This window comes from Bufo bufo, chromosome 1 (genome assembly GCF_905171765.1).
Source record: "Bufo bufo chromosome 1, aBufBuf1.1, whole genome shotgun sequence".
In the NCBI taxonomy this organism is placed as follows: Eukaryota; Metazoa; Chordata; class Amphibia; order Anura; family Bufonidae; genus Bufo; species Bufo bufo.
The window spans coordinates 797,618,918-797,641,326 of NC_053389.1; the positions used below are offsets into that span (position 1 = coordinate 797,618,918).

Sequence of the window (22,409 nt, forward strand, 5' to 3'; positions counted from 1 at the left end):
CAAATCAGAACCTCTGTTTGACTGCAAAAGACCTTCAAGAAGATTTAGTTCTGGAGTTGTGTGGTACATTGTTCTACTACGTCCTCACCACAAAATTCTGCACCAAAAGTCATTTTGACCCGGAATGCCCAAACTTTTGCATGCCACTGTATGGTACATGTACAGTCGTGGCCAAAAGTTTTGAGAATGACAAAAATATTGGAAATTGGAAAAGTTGCTGCTTAAGTTTTTATAATAGCAATTTGCATATACTCCAGAATGTTATGAAGAGTGATGAGATGAATTGCATAGTCCTTCTTTGCCATGAAAATTAACTTAATCCCAAAAAAAACTTTCCACTGCATTTCATTGCTGTCATTAAAGGACCTGCTGAGATCCTTTCAGTAATCGTCTTGTTAACTCAGGTGAGAATGTTGACGAGCACAAGGCTGGAGATCATTATGTCAGGCTGACTGGGTTAAAATGGCAGACTTGACATGTTAAAAGGAGGGTGATGCTTAAAATCATTGTTCTTCCATTGTTAACCATGGTGACCTGCAAAGAAACGCGTGCATCCATCATTGCGTTGCATAAAAATGGCTTCACAGGCAAGGATATTGTGGCTACTAAAATTGCACCTCAATCAACAATTTATAGGATCATCAAGAACTTCAAGGAAAGAGGTTCAATTCTTGTTAAGAAGGCTTCAGGGCGTCCAAGAAAGTCCAGCAAGCGCCAGGATCATCTCCTAAAGAGGATTCAGCTGCGGGATCGGAGTGCCACCAGTGCAGAGCTTGCTCAGGAATGGCAGCAGGCAGGTGTGAGCGCATCTGCACGCACAGTGAGGCGAAGACTTTTGGAAGATGGCCTGGTGTCAAGAAGGGCAGCAAAGAAGCCACTTCTCTCCAAAAAAAACATCAGGGACAGATTGATCTTCTGCAGAAAGTATGGTGAATAGACTGCTGAGGACTGGGGCAAAGTCATATTCTCCGATGAAGCCTCTTTCCGATTGTTTGGAGCATCTGGAAAAAGGCTTGTCCGGAGAAGAAAAGGTGAGCGCTACCATCAGTCCTGTGTCATGCCAACAGTAAAGCATCCTGAGACCATTTATGTGTGGGGTTGCTTCTTATCCAAGGGAGTGGGCTCACTCACAATTTTGCCCAAAAAACACAGCCATGAATAAAGAATGGTACCAAAACACCCTCCAACAGCAACTTCTTCCAACAATCCAACAACAGTTTGGTGAAGAACAATGCATTTTCCAGCACGATGGAGCACCGTGCCATAAGGCAAAAGTGATAACGAAGTGGCTCGGGGAGCAAAACGTTGACATTTTGGGTACATGGCCTGGAAACTCCCCAGATCTTAATCCCATTGAGAACTTGTGGTCAATCATCAAGAGGCGGGTGGACAAACAAAAACCCACTAATTCTGACAAACTCCAAGAAGTGATTATGAAACAATGGGTTGCTATCAGTCAGGAATTGGCCCAGAAGTTGATTGAGAGCATGCCCAGTCGAATTGCAGAGGTCCTGAAAAAGAAGGGCCAACACTGCAAATACTGACTCTTTGCATAAATGTCATGTAATTGTCGATAAAAGCCTTTGAAACGTATGAAGTGCGTGTAATTATATTTCACTACATCACAGAAACAACTGAAACAAAGATCTAAAAGCAGTTTAGCAGCAAACTTTGTGAAAACTAATATTTGTGTCATTCTCAAAACTTTTGGCCACGACTGTACAGTCGTAATAATTCTGGCTATAAAATTGACCACACCTTGTCTATATTGTTCCTCATTTCCTTTGTAGAATATGTCTAGTATTTTCTCCTCACACTGTGGCTCCTCTGCTAGTTGAAGCCCCTCCAGATGCATGTTAAGCTCCACCTCTGCTTAGTAGAACTCATGTTTTGCCCATTACAATTGTAGTTTTCTTTGTTCTTACCATACTTATTTATTTTCAGGCTCACTGCTTATGTAGTCAAAGTATTTTCCTTGGCTTCAAGTCTGGTCGATATTCAACAAAATGTGATATGTGATCCAGTGAAGTGGCTCATTTTAAATAAACAAAATCCAGATGGGAAATTCAGAGAGGATTTTCATGTCTATCACCAGGAAATGGTGGTAAGTAAAGAAGCCTCACAAAAATAAAAGCAAACTGCAATATTTTAATTAGAGGATATGGCAATATGATTTTCTTAGTTCTCAAACCCCATGAATCAGTGACATGGTTAATCAGACAGGATGACACCTTGGGACTAACAACACCACTGTGGAGTATACAATATAGTTATTATGGCTATTATATGGCACTTCTCATTTTTATATTACCACTTCACTGCCTGTTTGGAAACCTTGTTAGACACTTCTTAGATTATCCACCTGCTTATTGTTTCACACGGATATTTTCCTCATCATGTCACCTGGGTCAAGAGACCTCACTCACATATATTACAAGCAGCAAGTCAGCTGATACTTTAACAATTTAGATGCAGAATATGTGCCTAAATTCGGAAAGAATCCCCAAAAGGTGAACATGGCCTAATGAAGTTAAGTGGACAGGGAGGAGGGAGATGCAGCTGCAGATCTTTGTCTCTTAAGGGAAGGCAGAGCATCAGTGCAGACATAGGGTGCATTTTTAAAGATATAGGGCTGTGTAGGGTAAATGACACAGGCTAGACACAGTTTCAAAATCTTATATATTATTGTTTATTATACGTCTACTGCTGGGATTGTGAATGTTTTTGAAGCAACATTTTGAGGTGTATTTTCTGCTTTACATAGGGCGGTATAACAAAAGGTGCTGTCGAGCTGGATTCTCGTCTTACAGCTTTCGTCCTCATCTCCTTGGTGACAGGTGAAGTAACCTGTAATGACCAAATTAACGTAAGTTCCTTTATTCCATTAAAGACATTGCCCACAATGTGTCACCCTCTGTACACTCTATTACAATCCTACCATCTGTGACTTGCAATAAGGACTTTATCGATGTAAATGCCAAGATTTTGGCTGATACAGCCAACCCCCGAAACGATAGGTCTCCCTTTAAGAGGGGTTGTCCCCTTATGGACCTTCGGCAGGCTGTAAAACGTGGCATTCACTGGATATTTAGGATATAAAAAGTCCAATTCCTCTGCAGAGATCAGTTTTTTGGTTTTTGCATCCTGCAGGATGTCTCTCAGTTCTATCAGGTATGAGTCTGTCAGGTTGGATGACAGAACTTCATAAGTGTTTTTATCCCGGAGAATCTGCTCACACATACTCCGGTAATCAGTCGTATCCATGATCACTGTGTTGCCCCCCTTGTCCGAAGGCTTCACAGTGATCGTGGAGTCATTCTTGAGGGCCGTGATGGCCTCCCATTCGTCCCTAGTGCAGTTATTGCACAGGGGGGTGGGTGCCACTTTTTTAAGGTCTGCTGATACAAGTTGGAGGAACACATCCAGACATGACACGTCACTAGACGGAGGCATCTTGGTGCTCCTATTCCTAAGGGTCGTGAAAGGACCCGCACCGGTTATGCCGCCATCCAGTTCCTCCAAGCTGTGTAGCAACCTTACATCAGGTAAAAGGCTTACAGGGATCCCTAGTTCCTGACACTGCCGCTCATCCGTGTGTTTAAAGAATTTGCGCCACCTGAGCTTCCTGATAAAGAGGTGCAAATCTTTAGTCCAAGTGAAGGCGTCAAAGCGGCGTCTAGGGATAAAGGATAAACCTTTACTAAGTACGGCCATTTCGATGGTACTCAATGTTCTCTGAGATAGATTTATTACTTCGGGCCCTGTCCTCGATCTGTTTCTCAACGAATATGGAATGGCTTGATCTAAAAAACCTTGGGGTTGTCCTCTACCTCTACCCCCTCTACCCCTCCCCCTCCTGTATGGGTTTTTCCGCCTAGTTAATGTTCCTGGTTGTTCACGTTCACTGTCCGAGAGGTCGGTCTCCGTAGTAGACAAATCGGAGGCCACCTCCCTGAAAGTGACCTTGTCTTTGAGAACAGAGTAAGCCTTGTTCTCTTTGAACTCTGCAAGGTCTTTGGTGAACTGCCGGTGCTTCCTTTCCCGGAGATAAAATTGATATTTCTCTATAGAAGCCTGCAGCTGTTTTTCTTTATTAATAAAATCAGGGTCCTGGGTGAAGGTTTTGGTGATATCAATCTGGGCTTTCAATTTCTCCCCCAGGCCCTCAAGATAAATTTTCTCCTCTTCAAGCAACAGGGTCATAAATTGGAGGGAGCTGGCGGTGGCTAGTTGTTCCCAGCGGTTGCCAAAGCCAGGACTCCTCTGTCTATTGACAGGGGTAAGTGAAATCCTTAAGCCCCTGGGAACAATGCAGTGTTTTATGTAATTATCAAGGCTTTGTACCTCCCACCAGCTAGATAAATGCTCCTTATATAATTTATTTAACTCCTTGAAAGCTGTTTTAAAGGAGGGAATAAATTTCTTTTGCACATTACAATTTGTTTGAAAAGACTTCCCTCGCCTCATCAAGCCATGTGTCCGTATTAAGGCCAACCGTCAGGAAACCTGCCATGCCAAAAAATTACAATAAGAATTACACCAGTATAGATGATTATTAGAGACCACCAGAATCAATTAGAAGTATAGAGTAAGTGATCAAAATTTAAAACTTAACGTTTAATATAATAAATATAGAAAAATAGGTCCCACGATAATTGGATACAAATATACAAGAAAAAAGGAGAAATGTGGTGGTTCGCCACACCGGAAGTAAAGTACAATCAACCAGAACACATTAATGGAATATGCAGTGCTCGGCGGCACTCTAATGAGATGCTCCTTGGTATCACGACTGCCTATCCAGTGCTGATGGATGTACACACCATTGTTGACGGTAGACGTGTAATACAGGGTTAGGGATGCTAGGTTCGCTGACTCTGATGATGCCCTAGGGCCCTACAATTACCTAAATGGCCTGACCACGGATCCCCGTGATCAGCCAATGCAGGAACCTACCCCTGGAATTTGTGCGCCCTAGAAAGCCCTCGGCTGCCTGATCCCTACACGCATGTTTCGCAGACAAAGATGAGTGAATAGCTCATCAGGGGAAACACGGGAGCTTGGGCTGAGATTGTGCAGGGGACGCTGACAAAAGTATCAAATGCGAGCACTGCACAGAGGCAAAGTTTGACCACAGTCCAGATATGGAGATATGTGGCCCAATTAAGGACTTCATTAATTGCAAAACGCAGGGTGTGATCTACGAGATTACCTGCGAGTGCAATTTGGAGTACGTGGGCAAGACAAGGCGTGAACTACGTAGGCGTCTGGGCGAGCATCTTGGCGACATTGCCAATCAGAGGGACACTGTGGTCTCCAGGCATGTCCATGATTACCATCAGGGCAACCCCGGTTGTTTGAGGGCAATGGGAATCGAGAAGGTTGGGCGTCCAATCCGCGGTGGTGATTGGGATCGTGTGTAAGGGCTCTTTCACAACTTGCGTTCTTTTCTTCCGGCATAGAGTTCCGTCCTCGGGGCTCTATGCCGGAAGAATCCTGATCAGTTTTATCCTAATGCATTCTGAATGGAGAGAAATCCGTTCAGGATGCATCAGGATGTCTTCAGTTCCGGACCGGAACGTTTTTTGGCCGGAGAAAATACCGCAGCATGCTGCGCTTTTTGCTCCGGCCAAGGCCGGATCCGGAATTAATGCCCATTGAAAGGCATTATTCCGGATCCGGCCTTAAGCTAAACGTCGTTTCGGCGCATTGCCGGATCCGACGTTTAGCTTTTTCTGAATGGTTACCATGGCTGCCAAGACGCTAAAGTCCTGGCAGCCATGGTAAAGTGTAGTGGTTAGCGGGGGAGCAGTATACTTACCGTCCGTGCGCCTCCCCGGGCGCACCAGAGTGACGTCAGGGCGCCCCACGCGCATGGATGACGTGATCACATGGATCACGTCATCCATGCGCATGGGGCGCTCTGACGTCATTCTGGAGCACCCCGGGAGCCGCACGGACTGTAAGTATACTGCTCCCCCGCTCCCCACTACTACTATGGCAACCAGGACTTTAATAGCATCCTGGCTGCCATAGTAACACTGAACGCATTTTGAAGACGGATCCGTCTTCAAATGCTTTCAGTTCATTTGCGTTTTTCCGGACAACGCAAGTGTGAAAGAGCCCTTACTCCAGCGAGAATCCCGCTGGATTTACACCCTACGCACGGTCTTACCCACTGGCCTGAATGAGCAGCTTAACTATAGCTGTTTCATCTAGGCAGCCTGGCAACTGCCGTATGGTCTCGTGCGAGCAAACGAGATCGGGCGCGGTGACGTCATCACGTTCACAGGCGTCCGCCGAGTGACCTCCTTCCCCTATGCTATCCGTCCATCTGCGCATGCGTGGGCGCATCGCATCGTCTGAGACAGGTGGGAGTGTCCTGACCAAGCCTCCTTCTGAGGCTGGCTCTTTCTTTAAAAGGTAGCGATTCTGAGCGCTACCTCAGGCTACATCAGCCCATGCGCCAGGAGTGTATTAGTAGGAGAGGGGTCGAGTATCAGTTTGCCCTATCTACCCTACAGTTAGTCTGGCCACATATCTCCATATCTGGACTGTGGTCAAACTTTGCCTCTGTGCAGTGCTCGCATTTGATACTTTTGTCAGCGTCCCCTGCACAATCTCAGCCCAAGCTCCCGTGTTTCCCCTGATGAGCTATTCACTCATCTTTGTCTGCGAAACATGCGTGTAGGGATCAGACAGCCGAGGGCTTTCTAGGGCGCACAAATTCCAGGGGTAGGTTCCTGCATTGGCTGATCATGGGGATCCGTGGTCAGGCCATTTAGGTCATTGTAGGGCCCTAGGGCATCATCAGGGTCAGCAAACCTAGCATCCCTAACCCTGTATTACACGTCTGCCGTCAACAACGGTGTGTACATCCATCAGCACTGGATAGGCAGTTGTGATACCAAGGAGCATCTCATCAGAGCGGTAGGACTACCTGGTTATTTTTGAGTGCCGCCGAGCACTGCATATTCCTTTAATGTGTTCTGGTTGATTGTACTTTACTTCCGGTGTGGCGAACCACCGCATTGTTCCTTTTTTTCTTGTATATTTGTATCCAATTATCGTGGGACCTATTTTTCTATATTTATTATATTAAATGTTAAGTTTTAAATTTTGATCACTTACTCTATACTTCTAATTGATTCTGGTGGTCTCTAATAATCATCTATACTGGTGTAATCCCTCGAAATAGTACCAATCTAACCATCACCTCATCCTGCAAAAAATGAGCCCTTACCTAAGATAATCGCCCAAAAAAAAAAAATAAATATGGCTCTCAGCCTATGGAGACACTAATGGAACAACAAATCCCAGCAGCTGTTGGGATTTGTTGTTCCATTGTTCATTGGGGGTTGCTCCTCTCCCTTGCAGCGTGCAATTTGGAGCGAGTGCTGGCCGGTTTCCTCATTGATTATGAAGACACTAAAACATGATTTTTTTAGTTTCAAAAATGCTTATTTTGTGTTAAATGAAAAAAAATTAAAATGTAAAGTATACATATTAGGTATCGCCGCATCTGTAACAACCTGCAAAATTTTAAGATTTGCTTCTAAACTTCTAAGCCTTCTAACGTCCCTAAAAAAATAAAATGGCATTCAAAAAATGATCCAAACATGAAGTAGACATATGGGGAATGTAAAGTAATAACTATTTTTGGAGGTATTACTATCTATTATAAAAAGTAGAGAAATAGAAATTTGGAAATTTGCTAATTTTTCAAAAATTTTGGTAAATTTGGTATTTTTTTTATAAATACAAATGAAATTTTTTGACTCAATTTTACCACTGTCATGAAGTACAATATGTGACGAGAAAACTCTCAGAATGGCCTGGATAAGTAAAAGCGTTTTAAAGTTTTTACCACATAAACTGTCAAATGTCATATTTGCTAAAAATGGCCTGGTCCTTAAGGTAAAAACTAGCTTGTTCTTGAAGGGGTTAATAAGTGTAGCATTAGCATTAAATTCATTTTTTGTACTTTATTTGGTTTGCAGAGTGCTGTTGCATTGTATTTTTTTTTCTTTAAATATTCACTTAACTCTTTAGGGAGTTTTTCAAATTTTGTTTTTATATTAATTAATTACAGGTAATGCTTCCCTTAATAAAGATTCCCCTTTTAAAAAATAAATAAATGTGTTTTAAAAAAAATCCTATACTCTAGCCCTAACTGTTGGGATGTTTTTATTTGCCTGCAGTAAGGTTTAATGCGCATCACCACTGGGGCCAGTGATTAGGTAGAGAGGTAAAGCAAGGTATACGACTACATCACCAGTGGTGCTGAAAACAGTGGGGGTTTAAGTGAATAGTACTGGATTTTCTATTATTTTATTACATGTAGGGAAGCTTTTATAAAAAAAAGTTCATCAAACCCCTAACTATAGGTGTGGCATGCCTCAATGTGTCTTCTAACACTTTAAAACTTTATCACTTTCTGTAGCTCATTCATCTTGATAACCTTTTAAGCCATTATAGCATTTACTATCTTTCACTTGCAGTACCATGACTAACCTCATGGTGTGCTGTTCAGTAACAACTCACCTATGAGCAACATAGAGCTCAAAACACAAATGGTGGAACATATTGAACAAATATTTTTCAAGTACTGTATACCATCTACAGATATTGTACATATATATTTAACAATTTATTATCATGGTTATTTCCTATACAGTTTCTACCTAGAAACATTGAAAAGGCTGTACAATATTTAAATGATCATTATCACTCCCTGAAGAAACCCTACTCCATCGCCATCACTTCCTATGCACTGGCTAAAGCTGGCAAACTTGAGGACTCCAGGATACTAATGGCTGCATCTACAGGTAGAGGACTAGAAATTATCCATTTTCTTTTTATGTTAGATGAATGCTTTCTATTAGAAGTTCTTTAGATGTCATTTTATTGATAGAAGATACATTAAGGTGAGCCATACTGTAGGTTGTTTATTCATTTTATTGTATCTACATTTTCACTCAGGAAGCACCCACTGGGAAGAACCAGGCTCCCGCTTCTTAACCCTTGAGGCTACCTCCTATGCACTTCTCACCCTTTTAAAGTTGAAGGAGTTTGAGAAGGCTGGACTACTGGTGAAATGGCTAACTGAGCAGAGATACTATGGGGAAATCCTGGGATCCACACAAGTAAGTCATGACCTTAGGTCTTCTAGAGAAAATTATTTCCTGGAGTTATTGTAAATCTACAGAATAGAGAATATGTTGACACAATACCAATCTGTATGTATATAGCACCAACATATTCTGCTGCACTTTACAATTGAGGAAGAAAGGAAGAAGTAAAATGAAAATAAACAAAGGATGAAACATGACAGAAATGAATTAAAATGAGTTAAAAGAACAAGTTAGTTGGTCGATGTTGACAAGATCGAACAGTGGAACATTGTGGAGAGTCTCACAGACATTTACTTTTTATTGCATTGAAAACTTTTTTGTTATGATTGTGCAAAAAAACATATTTTTAGATAACTCCTGTTTTTTTCAGTATCATCTCACAGTTTATGAACAGAAACATCTTTCTAATTAGTGTATCATTATTTTATATGCTGGGGTTATGGGTGGTGCTCTGTCAATATCATAATTCTTCTCTAACTCTTGGGTTCTAGTCCACTATGATGCAGTTTGAAGCCCTTGCTCAGTACCAGATGGATGTACCAGCTTTCAAAGACTTGGACATGGATGTCTCCCTCAAACACCCTAAGATATTCGAGCGTACATATTATCGTCTCAGTTTGGAAAACGCCTTGGTGGCTAGATCAAGACAGGTAAGAACCTAAGGATGTGATGGGTCAGTAGTAAAAGAAAAGTCAGTGGTGTTGAATGGAAATACAATTTCTTGGGACTGTCTTGACTTAATCTATTTCTTTGTAGATAAATGAACTTGGAGACGTTATAGTCACTGCTAAAGGGAAAGGTAAAGCCACTTTGACGGTAAGGGAAGAATAAATATTGCCAGTGTTTGAAGGGGTTGGCCTTTTTAGACGATCTCTATATGCAAGAAATATGATTATCGACAATATTAATATTAAATAAGATAATAATAATATTGAGCAACAAAAATATTCCTACGTAAATTATAGGGGGTGGTCAGCAAAGAAAGCACACCAACGAAAGTGTATATTGAAAATAAAGAGAAAATATAGTATATACGGAGTCAATCGTGCAGCATTATTATTGATAAGTCACAAATAAACCAATTACCATAACATAGAAGAAAACCACTTTAAGCAATAAAACAGATATTTAACAAACTATAACACAGCCTATATATGTGGGACAGAAACACCATTAAATCATTAAAACACAACACTATTTCACAGATTCCTGGCTTAAAGAATCCTGGAAATAAATCACAAAAACAAAACCAGTCAACAAACAATATTACACAACCTAATAACGCATAATAACCATTCAGTAATGCAGAATCATTCATATAGCTACCAGAATCAGGTTCCTTTTGGCAACACTGTTCACAGGCCACCTCCTTCCAAGGAAGACTCCCAGGACCTGTGCCTGTGCCAAATTCTGCCCATGTTTAATACCAATTTTTGGATCTTGGAACTCACTCCCCCCTCTTATCAGCAAATATTTCCTGCTTCAAATGCTGGTTTTGATCTCTGTGTGTGTTCCCTCCCAATATGCGCCAGGATAATAAATGTGTCGCATTTTCCCACAACTTGCGTGTAATGACAACTTCATTCTCCTGTCATTTGCACATTGTGACTGGAGACTTTCAAACCAGTTATTATCCAATCTACTGTAGTATTTGTATTTGAATGGGAGAGTCCATCTGCCCTCTGGATGCCTTAAAAATGTAAGTGACTGTAAACACTTCTCTAGACATCCTGATTAGCAATACAGAAGACTTCACCACAACTATCGACCCCAACTAATAGAAACCTTTTCATCTGCTATATAGATCTGTTTTTTGGTGCCTCTGTTCTGAGATTGCTCATCCTGCCTACCAGAGGGATTACCCAATATATATATATATATATATATATATATATATATACATACAATAAGAAAAGTAAGGCAGCACCAACCTATAAACAATACTGCGGGTGCAGGCTCGAAAGGGCAAGCTTACCCAAAAATCCAGTCCAAATAATAGTGCAGCACTCCAGGATAATGTGGAAAATAGTGGTTTATTCACCCATTGGTGACTCAACGTTTCGGCAATATATATTTTGTGGTGATGTGTACAGTATAAGTGCTGGAAGGTGTGTATATCACACCCAGATACCTCAGCTGGGTCAGATAAATAAAGTCCATAAAGCTGCAGGGGTTTCAGCAAAGTGTAGTTTGCTGAGGCATTTTTGTTTACATTTTGTTGTAGGCTGGATTTTATTTGGACTGATGGATAAGTTTGGTAGTGGGATCTGCCAGTCCACACCCTTCCAGTACAGGTATTTTCTTTTACCTGAGGTCATCGCAGATGAGGCCTTCTGTAATCAAGGATGGATAAAACCAACGCATTGTGTGTCAGTCTGGGAGAGAGAAAACTTGGAAACAGAGGCCTACAGAGGCTCTGTGTGGTCTCAGCCAGTAGGGCTGAGGGGCCACAAGGCTTTGTCAAGCCTGAACTTTGGGGGGCTCAGCGACGCCAACAGAAAGAGGGTCGCACAGTCAGAGTCGGAAGGACTTCTGGACCATCTCCCCCCAAGGGTGCTGGTGTGGTCACAGCCTGGAGGCTGCTGGACCGTATGTGGCTGAGGGGCCACGAGGCTATGTGAAGCCGGATCCATTCCCGTATGAAACATAGAAACATAGAATGTGTCGGCAGATAAGAACCATTTGGCCCATCTAGTCTGCCCAATATACTGAGTACTATGGATAGCCCCTGGCCCTATCTTATATGAAGGATGGCCTTATGCCTATCCCATGCATGCTTAAACTCCTCCACTGTATTTGCAGCTACCACTTCTGCAGGAAGGCTATTTCATGCATCCACTACTCTCTCAGTAAAGTAATACTTCCTTATATTACTTTTAAACCTTTGCCCCTCTAATTTAAAACTATGTCCTCTTGAAGCAGTTTTTCTTCTTTTAAATATTCTCTCCTCTTTTACCTTGTTGATTCCCTTTATGTATTTAAAAGTTTCTATCATATCCCCTCTGTCTCGTCTTTCTTCCAAGCTATACATGTTAAGGTCCTTTAATATTTCCTGGTAAGTTTTATCCTGCAATCCATGTACTAGTTTAGTAGCTCTTCTCTGAACTCTCTCCAAAGTATTAATATACTTCTGGAGATATGATCTCCAGTACTGCACAATACTCCAAATGAGGTCTCACTAGTGCTCTGTAGAGCGGCATGAGCACCTCCCTCTTTCTACTGGTAATGCCTCTCCCTATACACCCAAGCATTCTGCTAGCATTTCCTGCTGCTCTATGGCATTGTCTGCCTACCTTTAAGTCTTCTGAAATAATGACCCCTAAATCCCTTTCCTCAGATACTGAGGTTAGGACTGTATCACTGATTTTATATTCTGCTCCTGGGTTTTTACGCCTTAGGTGCATTATTTTGCACTTATCCACATTAAATTTTAGTTGCCAGATTTTGGACTTGTGTCTGATGAGCAGACCTGCTAAGGCTTGGAACCTGAGACCCTGTGCTTAGAGGTGAGTCAGGGAAACTATTGTGTATTAGTTAGAGCCCAGACAGGCAGGTGTTTGTTTCATTTTGATGCTTATGTTTGTGTGGGTGCCACAATAAAGCACCAGTTTGGACATGAAATCCGATGGTCTGCAAAAAAGCCTGTGACTGCGACCCCCTGAGAGAGAGAACGATCCCTTACAATTGGTGGAGGATGCTGTGTTGCAAGAAAAAAAACTTGCTGAGATTTAAAGGGCCAGAAGCCCAGTTGCAGAGACTTTGTTGCGACAGGACTGTCTGTTACCATGGGTCTCATAGAGGAATATGTCAGACGGTTGTGGCGGTCAAAGCAGCAGAAAGACATGGCCATGCTGATTGGTTACACCCAAAGTGAATTGGTGTGGTTTGATGCAGAGCGAGAGGCTTTGGAGGCGCAACTGCAGCTGGCCCTGAAGAGAAATTCTTCAATGCTGAAGGGACACTTTGTAAAGGTCCAAGGTGTCGGTGATGTGCCTGGAGTTCCAGAGGAAAAGGTGATGTGTGCCATTGCTAAGGGCAACCAACGGGCGTAAAGTGCTTCAAATTGTGCGGCTGGAAAATCAGAGGAAAAGTCTTCAGTAGAGTGTCAGACTCATCGTCCTGGAAAAGACGGGATTTAAGGCCAAGGTGTTTCCCATGGCAACCACTGCATTGAGGAGTCTGCATGTGATCGTTGCACCTAGAAACAAAGGCCGGAGGTTCCTAAGATCCAAAAAAAGGTTGATGACCTCTGGAAAGATGTTCCTGGAGCACCCTCATCTCCCAGTAGTGCCAAGCCTGTGACGTCAATGGGTAAGTACGTTCCTGTTATTGCTTGTTTAGCAGCCAAAGTGATAGTGAGCAAGGCTCTGGAGGTTGGGCATGTTGCTGACCAGTGCCCTGGAACCTCAGAAGCCGTGAACTGTGGTGTGAGCCAGCGGCAATCGCTATCTGCCGAGTCGGTAGGTGTTAAGACATCTGGACTAGAGACTGCGACAAAAATGTGTGACATTGTTGTGAATAGCAGTCCAGTCCAAGCGTTGTTGGACACAGGGAGCCAGATAAGCCTGGTACATGCCAGCTTGGTAGCTGAGGACTATGTGTTGGACAAAATGGGGATAGCAAGAGCTATCCTGTGTCTCTCACTGAGTGTGAGACTCCAGTGGGAACTGGGACTTATGAACTTAGAGTTGCAAATACCCTCATGCATGATGTAATGTTGTAGAGAAAAATAGATAGTGGCTCCACCAGTTGGGTAGATAAAGAGATGGTGCTCACTCCGCAACAAAGCCTATGTTGCTGAGAAATAGAAAGAGATTTGTATGCTAATTGGAGGACACACAAAACATTTGGTGTCACATGGACAGTATAAAATATCCCATAAAATTTATTTGAAACATAAAACAAAGCAGATCAGCAAACAGAACAAAAATACATAAGCAATAAAAAGTATAAAATGTTGGGGCAATTATATTGCTCTAATGAAGTCCGGGGTATATATCCAGAGGCCTCGGTGTTTATAGAAATATAATCCACTGTATTTATCAGCCTTCAAGTCATGGATCTCTTTGCCGGATTTACAGATCTCTATATGCAGACCATAGATTAAAGCGTAAATGAAACTTGAGTATATATACACTCCAATATAATATTTGGATGTCGATTCCTCGAATGGAATTGAGTATTGTCAATTCATACCAAAAAATGGAGGTATATCCTATTCCAACGCGATCAGCAATAAAGTTGGTAAGTTCATGTTAATGATGATAAGTATATATTAATACTGTAATGTTAACACCAAATATATGTTTCTCAAAGATCCCTTTTGATTAATAGAGTATTCAAATTAACTTGTTATACTCCATGGAGAATTTGTTAGCGCATATATCTTATATAATGTGGCTATAGAGCCGTACATTACCAGTCCTGCGCCCGTCTCTGCACCGGTCTCTGCACCCAGTCTCAGTCCGCGTTGGTGTGTTCAGGTCCGCTCGCTGTCTGTGTGTGTGTCTGTCTTCACACGTGGCGTCCCACGTGGCGTCTCACGTGGTTTCTTTACTCCATCGCTATTGGTCCTATATTCAGAACGTTGCGGTATTACTCGTTGTGAACTCAGGGTTAGTCAGGGAATTATGTTCATATACAGGATGGAGACAGCACATATAGATATATTTGTGTAAGGGGCTTACGGTAGTACAGTGAAGAGCCCTGGGAAAGCAGGGAATGAGTGCAGTCGGTTGTGGTGTGCCGAAACCGAGGATGAGGTAGGCCTGAGAAAGAAGAGGGCCTACCCAAGGAAAAGATATGGAAGAAATGAGTTGTAAATGAGTGGAGTGGTGGGAGGGTCAAAAGCTCAGACCTCAATGATGCAGGAGCCAGGTAAGGGGCGTGCCCTAAATAGGCTGGAGGCGGACCTCAGCCCCTCCCACAAATCCAGGCAATCTGCCTTAATACTTGTGTAAGGGGCTTACGGTAGTACAGTGAAGAGCCCTGGGAAAGCAGGGAATGAGTGCAGTCGGTTGTGGTGTGCCGAAACCGAGGATGAGGTAGGCCTGAGAAAGAAGAGGGCAAAAATGGAAATAAACCAGTTTATTGTAGCCAATTGATGTATCAATAGCTTGACCCGACATGTTTTGGAAAGCCACTCTTAACTCTTGTGCTGGATTGGGAATGTATTGTGCGTAAGCGGATGACTCCCAGCGCCCCAATTCCCTGATGACATGAGTGAGGATGTTGGCACTGGAGGCCGTGAACGTGGCTCCAATGCGAAAGGAGTGCCCTGAGTAGTTGGCTGCGTTGAGGCCTAGTTGTGTGAGGGATGACCCGGCATGGGTCATGAAGGTGGTGGTGGTGAGTACCGAACCATGTAGTTGAAGTAGCGGTTGAGAGGGTAGAACTTGTGACGCTGATTGTAAGCATCCAGGACCCTGACTGGACACCATCTGTTGTGCGTGGGGTAATATGAAATGTTGACGGGTAAGTGCTGACTATTCTTGGAGTGAGGTAAGGACAGGATGTAGTGAACCATGTGTTTTGACACGTGGGTGACAAGAAGACAAGGTGAGGTTCGGGTCGTGGAGGCTGTAGTGAATTTCCCGGAACTCAGGAATCCGTAGAAGGCCAAGTAAATTGCCGTTTTGATGATGGAGTTGGCATCTGTTTCAAGAGGCGTGGCGTCCAGTAAGTCGGATAATGCTTTGAAGATATGATTGATTATGGGTAGCCTCTGGGCTGGACGTGCGGGTTCCGTTTCCTGAATCCTCTGAGTATGGATTTGATCTGGTGCGAGGACATGAAGCTGATGTTATTGGGGTGTATGATTAGCATATGATGTTGAAATGCCGGTGAGATATAGTTTGATGGTGTTGTATGACATTTGAGTTTGAGGTGGCAAAAGAAGCCAACCCCGGAAGAGACGTCATGACAAAAGGGTGCGTGATGTTGTGTTCCAACAGGAACCTGTTGAATAGTGTGAACGCTCTGTCGTATGTTCTATGTGTATCGTCTGATAGTGCTAAGTGGGACAAAGACTGGCTATGCCGCATGATGCCTTCTAATCCAGAATGAGCTGTTTGAAATGATGGAGTGATGGAGGCCGTGGGTGACGCTGATGGGAGAGCTTGATGAAATGCCTGAAATTTGACGCGAGACAGATTGTCAGCTGCCGTATTGCACACCCCCCGGGACATGGAAACAATGTAAGAAGAAATTATTGCAAGTGGCCAACCAAGGAAGTCTCCGCAGAAACCTCACGATTGTGAGAGATTTGGAACGATCCTGTTGATGAACTGGCAGGTCGTATGGTTGTCTGAATAGCAACGGACCGACATGTTTGCCCATGAATGACCCCACGCTACGGCAGCCGCCACGATGGGGTAGATCTTGAAAAGCGCTGAGGCAGTGGAGAATCTCTCCAAACCCCGGACCGCAGGAGGCCAGCTGCCCCACAGCCAATCGTTCCCAAAAATGGCCGCGAAGCCTGTGGTAGATGCCGCATCTGACCAGATAGAGGGGGAAGAGTCCGACGGCTGAGGGAGAAACAAGCTCCCACCATTCCAGGTGGACAGAAATCTCCCCCACATGCCCAGACCTGCCGCAGCGTGGGCATCCAGGGACAACCCGTGCGAGTCGTGTAGGAAAAAAGGGGTGAGGTGCAGAAGCGGTGATATAAATGAGCGACCCTGAGGTGGATGCGCATGGCAAAGATCAGGGAGCCCAGCAGGGACTGCCGTTTTTTTCGGCTGCCGGTGCTGAGTTGAAGGTAGTTGTCTATGTGGGCGAGAATGTCCTGGATCTTCCCGGATGGCAAACTGGCTTGCATTGAGGCTGAATCCAACTGGGTACCCAGGAAAGGTGATGACCGTGTCTGGCCCTTCTGTCTTCTTGGTGGCGACGGGTACCCCAGGTTCCTCCTCCGGTATTATGTGCGCCGGGCTGACTTCTTGGTCCTCCAAGCTAACGGTCGACGTGATCACTGGCAATCCGGCCGGCGCCGGTGACGCTGCCGGTGGTGGCCCTGCCAGGGAGAGGGTCGCGGTGACCGATTCCAGCCTCTCCAACCTGGCGTTGACTTTAGACATGGATGACATTTAGAGAGGACAGCATGGTATGTATATCCCCTGTGCTGGACTGGCTAGGTCCTTCCCCTGCCTCCCTGTTATCGATTGGTGTGCGCAGCAGCCGGAAAAGCTCTGCTCTCCTCGCCGTGGCGGGGAAGGGAACAAGCCGTCACCTTAACTCCGTCGTTATGCGCGGGATTGTCCAGGATCTGATGGGTGCTGGACTGGCTAGACCATCTCCCTGGGTAGCAGTGACGGATCTAGCAGGGGTGCCAGGTAGGGAGAAGTTCTCTATCCCTTCCAGAGACATGGTAAAACAAAACAGTTGATTAGCTTGGGGAAACACAGGATCGTGCTGGCAAGCTAGCTAGGCCGGATGGCGAAAAAATTATACTTGCATGGTGACAGATGAGGCCCTGCTAATTTGCCAAGCGGCTTGAGAGGCTCTACCTATGATTTGGCGCGAGGGGTTAATGAGGCCACTTGTGGTAGTGGCAGGAGCGTTGGCCTCTCGGTGACTGTAAGACAGGACTAGGGGAAGGGAGTGACAGGTGAGGCCCTCTCAATGCAACACGCGAGGCGGCTTACTAACGAGGTGGCGCGTTGGGCGGGTGCCTCTGTACGTTTTAGGCGGGGTGTCGGCCTCGCGGGACCACTAACTGCTGGCGAAGCCAAGAAGGGGGTAACCTAGTGGGATGATGGTGCCCCTAAAGCCAGCACACTGACCCTAACGGGATCATTCGAAATGTAAGGAAGACTTTTGTTAAATGAGCAGGTGAACGTACCTGGTGGTAAGAAAATTCTCCGGATACACGGTAGTGCAAAATACAATATAGGTTGACCGCCTGAAAAAGGGGGAGGGTAGACATAAAATAGTGTGATGAAATGTGACAATGTACATGGTACATATGCATGACCTGGAGGATCATGACGGTTGTTCATGAAATGATAGCTTGCGCCTGGTGTGAGAAGAGACCAGCGCGTGGCGCATGGCCATGCACAAGTGGGAATGTGCGTTTTGCAATCCAATGGAACATATTGGTCTGTGTCCTTTAATTCGTTTTTTTTTTTTTTTTCTGTGACGGGACCATCCGAAATGTAAGGAGAAAATCGTTTAAGAGCAGGTGTACGTACCTGGTAACAGAAAGTAGTATGACGAGAGTGGACTGTGGTATAAACATTAGCATGACCCGAGAGGATCATGACGTGAATATGCAATAATGCAGCGCCTGTGCGGGTGATGTGCGAAATGAGGCCTGTGATTTATTACGTGGCGGAGCGTGTGATCGTGCGGACTGTATGGATTTCCCGTTTTTTTGAATTTTTTTTTTTTTTTTTTTATTTAATTTTTTTTTTATTTATTTTTATTTTTATTTATTTATTTTTTTTTATTTTTTTTTACCCTGGGGCAAAGTGGTGGGTTTATGTTTATGTTTGGGGGCTGTTTGACCTAATGGCGGTGGGGTGTTTTAACAAGGAGGGTTTGTGTGCAAGGCAAAACAGGCTGGTTATTCATGAAATGACAGCTTGCGCCTGGTGTGAAAGAGACCAGTGCGTGCCGTGTGGCCATGGCCAGGCGGAAAGCGCGTGCCTGCAATTTAATGGAACATTTTGGACCGTGTCCCTGCAATTCCCACCTATTCATTGATTATGATGCAATGAATAGGTGATAACCCATCCGAAGGGTAGATCATCGTTAACAAAAAGGTGAAGAACCCCTTTGAGACAGTCACTTTGCCGCTGAGTGCGTATGGGAAATTATGCCCTTCCAGCCAGACGAGCATTTATAAGATCATGCATGATTTTGAACAGGAGGGCCTGGCTCATGATCTTCCATGTTTATTCCAAAGGTGTTAGATGGTGTTTCCCTTTCTTTTATTGGGGCTGCTGGGGTGTGTATGACTGGAGGGGCGTGCTGGAAGGCTCCCCTGCCGTCCGACGGCGGCCCCCCGCAACAGATGCGACGCGCACGGCCGCCGGGATACCGCGCACGCGCCGACGGAATCGCCACGCATGCGCAGAACCCCGGCCGCGCACGCGCAGACCAGGCACCAGGACGCGGCCGGGCGCCATCGGCCGCGCGGCAGGAGGAGCGGTAACCAGGCAGGCGGTGGTGGGGAGGGGATGTCAGGGCAGCGGTGAGCCCAGTGGAGGTGAAATGAATGGGGGGTGTGCAGGTTGCACCGCCACTGGCCCCCGTGACTGCGCACGTAAATGACCGGGGGGGGGGGGGGCCATGAACGTGTAGGTGAAGTGAAAGTGAATCATGTGGAACATACTTGGAAGATTTGTGACTGTGTGTGAGGAGTGACATTTGGAGCATGTGAAATGAAAGCCATTTATTTGTGAACCCATTCGTCCGGAGCCCCCCCCCCCCCCCACGGCCGCCGGGACACCGCGCATGCGCCAACGAAATCGCCGCGCATGCGCAGAACCCCGGCCGCGCATGCGCAGACCAGGCCCCAGGACGCGGCCGGGCGCCATCGGCCACGCGGCAGGAGGAGCGGCAACAGGCAGGAGGTGGTGGGGAGGGGATGTCCGAAGCAGCGTGCGTGCAAGGGTGTGAGCAGTGTGGCTCTTTCAGCTGCGCAAGGTCATGTGAGCAAGTGTGTGATTTTTTGGGCCCTGCTGTGACATGAAAGGGGGGGGGGGGGGCGCCATGAATGTAAGTGAGTTGCAGGGTGGTTTGCTGAACTGGAATGGGAGGAAACCCAGGAACAATAACCTGGGCTGGCTTGCTGCAGGGTGGTGACTGGAGTAGGGCTGCTGTATGGTCGTGTCCCCTGTGCCTCGTAAAAGGCACGACAGACATGAAATGCAAGTGACTTGTGAGCGAGAAACCGTGACATGAGTGAAATGATTGTGAAATGGAATGGTACAGGGGCAGGCACCGGGACGCGGCCGGCAGGAGGAGCGGCGGAACAGGAAGGAGGCGGTGGGGAGGGGATGCTTGTGGCAGCGGTATGCCCAGTGGAGGCGGACATGAATGGAGGGTGTACCAGGTTCACCGCAGCTGGCACCTGTAGCCGTGCACATGAACATGAGTGGGGGGGGGGCATGAATGTGGATGATGTGGGGTGATATGAACTGACCCAGAAATGGGGAATGAGCCCGGAACCACCAGGGTGCTGACCGGAGTGTTAGTACTGTGGGAAGACGCCAGAATAAGACATGAGAGAAATGAGATGCCGGTGATTGATGCGAGAAGCCGTGACATTGGTGCAGCGTGTATGAGATGAAACAAACCGAAATGGAGGATTAACCCAGGAACCATTGGCCGCCTGCTGCAGAGCTGTTGACCAGAATGGTGGTACGGTTGTGAACAAATTGTGCATGAACAGGCGTGACAGAAATGAATACAGGTGACTTGTATGAAAAATCCGTGACATTGGTGCGCGTTTGATGAATGAAATGAACCGGTACAGGGGGCAACCGCGCGCCCCGGCTGTACCGTATGGATGACTCAGAAAACCACTGCCCGCATGCCGCAGGGGTGTTGACCGGAGTGGTCATACGGTGCAGATACCTTATGCATGAACAAGACATGACAGAAATTAAAAGCTGGTGACTTGTGCGAGAAAGCCGTGACATTAGTGCAGCGTTTGGTGAAATGAAATGAACAGAAATGGGGGATTGCCCAAGAAAACGACTGCATGCTTGTCGCAGGGGGCCGACCGGAATAGTGGTACGGTGTGGACAAATTGAGCATGAACAAGGCGTGACAGAAATGAAATACTGGTGACTTGTACGAGAAAACAGTGACATTGGTGCAGCGTTTGGTGAAATGAATTGAACCGGTACAGGGGGCAACCGTGAGGCCCCGGCTGCACCATATGGATGACTCGCAGTCTAACGGGCAAACGTGACACACAGTGAACTGAGTGAAGCCGGAAAAAATAGAACCGAAATGCTCCAAATCCAGAACGGATGGCAACGAAAACTCCCAGAAATCCAGCGACTCGCAGGTAACTCTCCAGGAACTCCACAAGCGACCTCCTCTCTCAAAAGCTCAGACCTCAATGATGCAGGAGCCAGGTAAGGGGCGTGCCCTAAATAGGCTGGAGGCGGACCTCAGCCCCTCCCACAAATCCAGGCAATCTGTCTTAATACAGATCTCCAGTTGGTCTTCTTATAACGCCCCCATCCCGCCCCTCACAAAAACCAAACAGCTCCATTTCCGCAATGAGGCCCCTAGGGGCTAGGGTGTTATATTTGAACATTCTCCTTGACTCCACTCTTGACATATATGATTACCTCCCCTCCAAGGTTTTTTCACTCTTTCAAATGTTACATATTTAAGTGTGGAAGGATCACTATTGTGGAAGTCCTTATAATGTTTGGAGACTGAATGTAACTCATACCCTTTTTTAATGTTGGCAATGTGCTCAGCTATTCTCCTCTTGAAGGGCCGTTTTGTTCTGCCCACATATTGTTTACGGTAGGGACATTCTAATAGATATATGACGTCCACAGAATTACAGGTAAGACTATCTCTAATATCTAATTGAAAAGAACCCTGTGTCGAGTGAACTGTCAGTTTTTTTCGGAAAATTTTTCATTTTACAATTGTGACACTGCCCACATCTAAAAAATCCCTTTAAAGACAACCAATTTGATGTAATAGTAGTTTTCTGAACATTTGTATAACTTATTAATGGGTTCATGGTTAAAATGGGTTCTATAATTTTGTCCTGCAACAGATGATACCAGTGTTTTTTAATGATTTTTTTTCTACCGTTTTATATTGTGAATTAAATGGAATAATGATACAAAGGGATTATTCATCCTTTTTAATTTGTTTAGGTTTAAAGAAATCTGCCCTATTCATAGACCTCATTTGGACTTATGAACTTGTAGTTGCAAATACACTCATGCATGATGTAATATTGGGCCATGATTTCCCCTTGTTCTGGAAGTTCTGAGCGAGATGCACATTGAACACAATGGTCTAAGTGAAATGACCATTGAAAACAAGTTAATTGTCAGTTACAAGAGGCTGTCTGCTTCTCTGGGATGGCCCTCCGGGAGCGTGCACAAATGGAGAACAATGTCCTAGGTGACCCTCTGGAGGGAATGCCAGAAGAAGATGAAGAGTCTGATAAGGACCCCAATATTCCCCGTACCTTCAACTTTGATGAGAAAGAAAAGGAGGAATTAAGGGTGCCGGTATATAATGCCATAACCGAGGAGGATGAGTAGGCTATCAAAGAGAATGGAG

General features: G+C 45.1%; 1 protein-coding gene across 1 annotated transcript in view; it reads left to right on the plus strand.

Annotated features, from left to right (window-relative positions):
- LOC120988554 (A.superbus venom factor 1-like) overlaps positions 1 to 22,409 on the plus strand; it is a 413,068-nt gene that overhangs the window by 343,024 nt on the left and 47,635 nt on the right. Inside the window, exons 25-30 of the mRNA XM_040416077.1 lie at positions 1,945 to 2,104; positions 2,765 to 2,866; positions 8,678 to 8,828; positions 8,983 to 9,146; positions 9,626 to 9,784; positions 9,891 to 9,950. Of these exons, the coding sequence (XP_040272011.1) occupies positions 1,945 to 2,104; positions 2,765 to 2,866; positions 8,678 to 8,828; positions 8,983 to 9,146; positions 9,626 to 9,784; positions 9,891 to 9,950 (796 nt within the window). The remainder of the gene's footprint in view (positions 1 to 1,944; positions 2,105 to 2,764; positions 2,867 to 8,677; positions 8,829 to 8,982; positions 9,147 to 9,625; positions 9,785 to 9,890; positions 9,951 to 22,409) is intronic.